This window comes from Saccostrea cucullata, unplaced genomic scaffold (genome assembly GCF_032062105.1).
Source record: "Saccostrea cucullata isolate Sc308-1 unplaced genomic scaffold, CSIRO_AGI_Scuc_v1 ctg11961, whole genome shotgun sequence".
NCBI classification, from domain to species: Eukaryota; Metazoa; Mollusca; class Bivalvia; order Ostreida; family Ostreidae; genus Saccostrea; species Saccostrea cuccullata.
The window spans coordinates 2,037-8,073 of record NW_026922573.1 but is presented as its reverse complement, the minus strand read 5'-3'; the positions used below and the strand labels follow the sequence as shown (position 1 = coordinate 8,073).

Sequence of the window (6,037 nt, the reverse complement as noted above, 5' to 3'; positions counted from 1 at the left end):
CAAAGAATCCATGAAATACTAATTTTATTTTCTCTCAATATGATATAAAACGATATTAGAAGTGCAATAAAGAATAAGATTACCTCGCCAATTATAAAATTCTTCAGTTTTTGTCTTTACCTTCAAAATGAAAAACGACAAAATAATGTATTCACAAACCCATACTCTGTGGGAAAAAAAAATCATGGAAATAAACTTACATACAGTGTACGTCTTATTTACTTCAACAGTTCTTTGCTTACTATACTTAAAATGTACATAAAGGAAGGAACAGTTATTATTAAGGAACTCCCTCGAGAGAACAATACGGCGCGTGCATCGGCGTGTCATGCAACAAGTTAGCCGCGAAAACGACACGGTTTATGCATTAACCACGTCCACTAGAACCTGCGCGCCCGCATGTGAAGACCCGGGAGAAGCAATTTACACCACCGTGTATATTTCTTGTTTTGTTCCGGGAGTTCCTAAAAAATGCACAGGACTGTTGTTTTTTTAGGTAATGTTTTTTTATTATTTTTTTATATAAAACTTTCCCATCTCTATAAACTGTTTTATTAATTTTCAAAAGAAAAGTTGACAAGGTTTAAACCTATGATTTGTTAGTTCGAAATATTTACATATTTGTGCAAAATTTCTGTAAATGTTTAAATTTCATTAATAACACATTGTTATCTAAATACTAAAAGTATTGACAATAGCCACATTTATTTATTATTTCTCTATGTAAAAAAATATATTGTTGAATTTATGTGAAGTTTCTTTTACCGTGTATTGTCACAAAGATTTTATCACAGGCAAAGTTAATAGTTTTCGGCCTGTCAGTTTGGGGGTTTCGGACATAACAATGAAGGTAATTGACGTTTTATTAAGAGAATCTGACAAAATGTCAGTAATCCGGTGAGAAATGAAAGGTTTGTACATGTTGAAGATTGGACATATTCTTACATCATTTACATGTAAGGTATCAGCTACAGTGTCAGTAAAACGCCTTTACGTTCATAAAATAGCAGTAATACATGTATCTTGTGATAAATTTTGAATTTACTAGGGGGAGGGGTGGGGGTTAATGCAAAAATAATAAAATGATTAAACCTCTAGTAAATTCAAAATTTACAACATGATAAATAACACGTTCTTTGAAGCATTTTGCATAAAACACTGATCGATGAAATTCATGAAATATTTCACAGTTTTTAATTTGGAATGTATTATGATATATCATTGCAAATAAAAATGTGATTGACCTTTCGTCAATAATAAGAAAACGCATCTAAAAAGACTTGCATTTCTTCCCCTTTTCGATCAATTTAGGCGTGGTGGTTTTGTTGGTTTCGACTGCATTGTCACAGAAAAATGGCGCGGTTTCCATGACTGCATCAAGCTCCGGGGTGTCGTCTGCAATGTCTGCATCCAAAGCCAATAAATCAGGTATATTTTTGAGCATTCCAAGACTTACAACTAAACCTAATTTTCTAACAAAATCTAATCAAGAGGAAGTCACAGATGTTCCCGAGGAGCGGGAAATTGGCGAGGATCCGACCACCTCGGCTGATGGCTTAACTCAAAGGACAGAATCCAACTATGGAAGTAAGACGGCGTGTGACTGTAGACATTCAGCGTGTGACTGTAAATAGACAGTTTAGCATGCCAGGATTATCCTCTCCAGTATTTAAAAGGGTGCATTACTACAGCCTATGGTATATCCCATATATATGGTTGTTATATCTGAAGAAACCTTTATCTTGGTATATATATGATTCGCATTTACCTTAAGCGTGTTTAAAGAATTTCGTATGTAGTTATAGAAATGCATGGTTTTCATATTCCCTTAAACTTCAATTATAATTAAATTGGTTTTCCTTAAGTTAAAGAATTTGAAAAAATACATTAATTTTATAAGTGTGTTCCCTATGTACCCTAAAGTGATTTTCGTGTTTGGAATGCATGCTGTTTGTTCCATTGTTGTACATGTTTAACCCTAAAGAGTGTAAAAAGACATTTGAAAGGAATCATTATTGTACCCGCCTTTCGCATGATATTGCCCTTCCTCACCCAAATGAAGTTTGGATTGAATTGAACATATTTTATTGTAATATATGTATACAATGGGATTGGGCACAAGTTCTCAAAACTTATTTAGTTTGGATCATTCTGGATCTATCACGTTCTTTAAAATGCTTTTATTGATCAATATTACACAATTAAGTCGAAGGAATTTCATTTTTCCCATTGTCTTTATTTCAAAAGCCGATCCTATAGAGCAACATGATGCCACCACGTCGATGCCGCAACAGTCATCAAAACAGTCAACAAAACAGATAAAAAGGAAAGCTGCAGCAATTGCCGCGGCGGCAGTTGCTGCAGCAGCAGCAGCAACTCCTCCAAAAGCAATCCGACGACCAGCACCAAAACCTGCAGTACCACGTGATCCTATTGTGCATGCACGACCTCCTGTCGTCAAACCAGCATCAAGACCAGCTGTACCACGTGATCCAATTGTGCATGCGCGATCAACAACCCCGGAACCAAAAGAGGTTGATGTTGAAACAACTGGGTCCACATATTATAACAGCAATTACTATCCTGATTACTACAACTATAATAGTGGTTTTGACGGTAAGCTCCTCTGCTTGGGAATGCTAGCATTGTATAGTCTGCATTTAACTATTTTCTAACACATACACTTTATTAAATGAATGTAAAAACTTATTAATAATAAGATCATCACTGGATATTTCATAAAGATAACAACATTAATTAACATTTTAATTTACTTCACACACTAAGTATCATTAACAAGAATGTAATTTGCACCAAGATTGCTAACATGCACTGTCTTCCATATGAAATAATAAATGTATTTGGTGCTTGCACATTAATGATATAACTGCTAATAGAATAATATCCAATGTGTAACAATTCTTATGACATGGGAGTTTGTCCATGTAAACTTTCTAACAGGAAATGATCGTAGTGGCAAAAACCAAGGGGACAACACGTGTCCAGTTTTCAAAGAAACAATCATGGAGCACCACATTATTTTACGGCATGGTGGATGTGAAATGTAGGTTGCTGTATTTCTAAAACTTTCTTTGTATGCATTATTCAACTACATTTTTATGTAAAATCACACTCAAAAGATGTAAACTATTACTTACCAAAGCTTAACCAAGTTATCTGTATATGATAGTTTTTTATTGAATATTTATTCTTATGCTAACTTGCAAGCAATATTAATATTCATTGTCAAATGTTAATAATCATAGTTTCAGTAATATTGAAAGTATTTCTAAACATCCATCCCTTTAATGTAGCGGTATTAGTAATAGTTTATGAACCGTAATGGTGCGTTCAGATTTTTTACCATAATTGAAACAGGTAGACGTTACTCTTCATTATAGTAAATACTAGTGTTCATGTAGTAACGCATGTTGTATATATGTTTTTTGGGCAAGTGAGTTAGTCCTGTGCGTAACGGAACTGACATAATTTGCATCGGGATCGACGTCGGAATCTTGCCTTGTTTTAAAGAAACGCTCTTTACGAGGGTAATGCTCCGCTATAAATGCGGTTAGAAATTTCTGAATATTCATTGCCAACAGATGGTCCCTCATTAATGCCGTAATAAAAAATTTAAGTAAATGTGTTTCTTTGATATATGAATTAAATGAACGAGATATGAAAATTTCTCTTTAGAAGTTACGTAGAAAAACAAATGTAAACTATGAATTAATATGGCATGTGGGCGTCAATGAGCAAGAGCATCCTTATTTACATTTTTATTTAATTTCACTGCAATATTTTTTTTCAAATTATTAATTCAGTAAAGAGCAAAATCCTGGAAATAGGAAACAACTTCATAAAATTTCATTCTGTCATTAGCCCACACAACTGTTAAGAATCATTATTTGTTTAAGTTGTTGATAGATTCCACAGGATGAAATACTGTGATCATAGTAGCATATATATAACACTACTGCATTGAACAATGAAAAAAAAACTTTAATTAAATTTGTCTTATATGCGAAGTAAGCATTCATTAATTTATTTTAAAACATATTTGACCTCTTGATTATAATTTTATCAAATTATGGTATGAACTTACAATGTTCCTGACCCTCGTATATTGTGGACTTTTGCTTTTATTCATACTTTAATTTATGCATTCTGCAATCAAATATCTAACAGTTGCCTAATAATTAAGCAATAGAAGGTAAACTTATTCTTTGTGTATCATTTCAGCATTCTATCACAGGATGATGCTATTCGATGGTTTGGCAGACCGACGTAAGTACATCTAAAAACACGATTAAGCTCCCATAACAAAGCAAAAAGGTTTTATTTCATTCTTAGTTAAGTCTTAAGGATTCTCTCTACACTGCATTCAGGGTACATATATTTGCGTAGTTAAACTGATCCATCAAACGATATATAGAATAATTTAAAGATTTTCTAATCAGTCGGTAAACCAAAATATTTTTCCCAGGGTGCTGGGAACAGCTCAATGTGTTCTTTTGCCCGAGGCTAATGGCCAGGCCATGTTTCTATCCATAGGAAGTATTTATTAAAGTTAAGTTTTGTCAAAACCCCTGGGATCTGGCCACAATATACTCGATATGTAAATAAAACATATACATGTATGTGCATTGTTATTTTTTCTAATTAATTACCTGTTTTACCAATTGCAGAAGGCCGCTAGTGTACTCAAGGAAATACCTATAAGGAACTCGAATACATCATAATTGTTCACCCAGCAAAGCTATCATCATTCCTATGTACATCTGCTGTAACATGCTTTAAATACTAGCTATAATAAACAAGTTCATTAAAGTGCATGTGGTTTAATATTCATTGTTTTTATGACAAACATCAATCATGTGGGAGTATGGAAATACCGGGAGATCAAAATACAACAAGCTGTATGTCCATTGATTTTGTGTACATGTATATTATTTAAAAATATTTACATTTGCTGATGTCTGTCCTTATATAACAATGATAATGAAATTGAAAATCAATTTTTGATGACATGTAGTTGGTCACATGATCCGATTTTCTTGCATATGGAAAGCAATTTGAACGAGCCATCTGGAAGTTCAGATTGTGACCTCACATGACGTCGTAGATACGTTATGTTGCATTACCATAACAAAGTCTAAATAGTGCCTATTTTTCCTTGTCACAGGAAAAAAAATTGAAAATATAAATATAAGAAACAAAATATAATTTTTTAGAGTTTCATTGGGAATGACATGAAGTCGGTACGTGATCAAATATACTACAACGCCCTTTGGGCGTAATAGAATTTGATAACGTGACTGACTTCACGTCATATCCCAATGAAACTCTAAAAATGATATCTTATTTCTTAAGTGAGAATGACAAAATCTCAAAGTATTTAAGACAGTCAAAAATGCTTAATATGAAATTAACATATAAATCAATGTTCTTGGTCACCTGTATCACTCGATCAAAATGCTATATAGACTTATTACTTCGTTTATTCCCATCATCCCATTCCTCTTGCTTTAATTTTGAAAACGACTTTGTATCTCTCAGTTTATTTCAGTTTCAGTTTCTTTATTTCTTTAAGCCAACTGGCTCATCAGAGAATACAAACATAATAATTATAAGAAAAAAACATACAGAGATAGTGAACGTGAAGAACACATACATGGAAATAATACTATACATCAATTTTAATTTTTCTTAACATTGTTGCAGCTTTCAAAAAAATTGCCCAAATTTAAGGGATCTTTAATATTATTGGAACTTAATAGCTGAATTATTTTAAAGACACTTGGCTTAGTATAATAATACTGGAGTCGTGTTTTATTTAGTAAAATGAACAAGTTTCAATTTGAAGTATTGGTATATAGATCAATAAGGATGGTTGCAGAAAGGAAGAATTTTGAACATCATAGAAGGTTTACAATTTGTTAATAGTTTAACAATTTTATTGCTTGTATCATTTGCAATAAAAATCGGCTGAGTAATATATATAGAAAACCAGGTATCAATTTTTTTGGTATCACAT

At 32.6% G+C, this 6,037-nt stretch overlaps 1 protein-coding gene across 1 annotated transcript; it reads left to right on the top strand.

The window, feature by feature from the left end:
- The first annotated feature begins 1,367 nt into the window (after positions 1-1,367).
- On the top strand, positions 1,368-4,785 carry LOC134261980 (uncharacterized). The gene is made up of 5 exons (XM_062744362.1): positions 1,368-1,587; positions 2,248-2,616; positions 2,962-3,064; positions 4,243-4,287; positions 4,689-4,785. The coding sequence occupies exons 1-5, from the start codon at positions 1,368-1,370 to the stop codon at positions 4,720-4,722; spliced, it is 771 nt and encodes a 256-aa protein (XP_062600346.1). The 3' UTR covers positions 4,723-4,785.
- Positions 4,786-6,037: the final 1,252 nt, after the last annotated feature.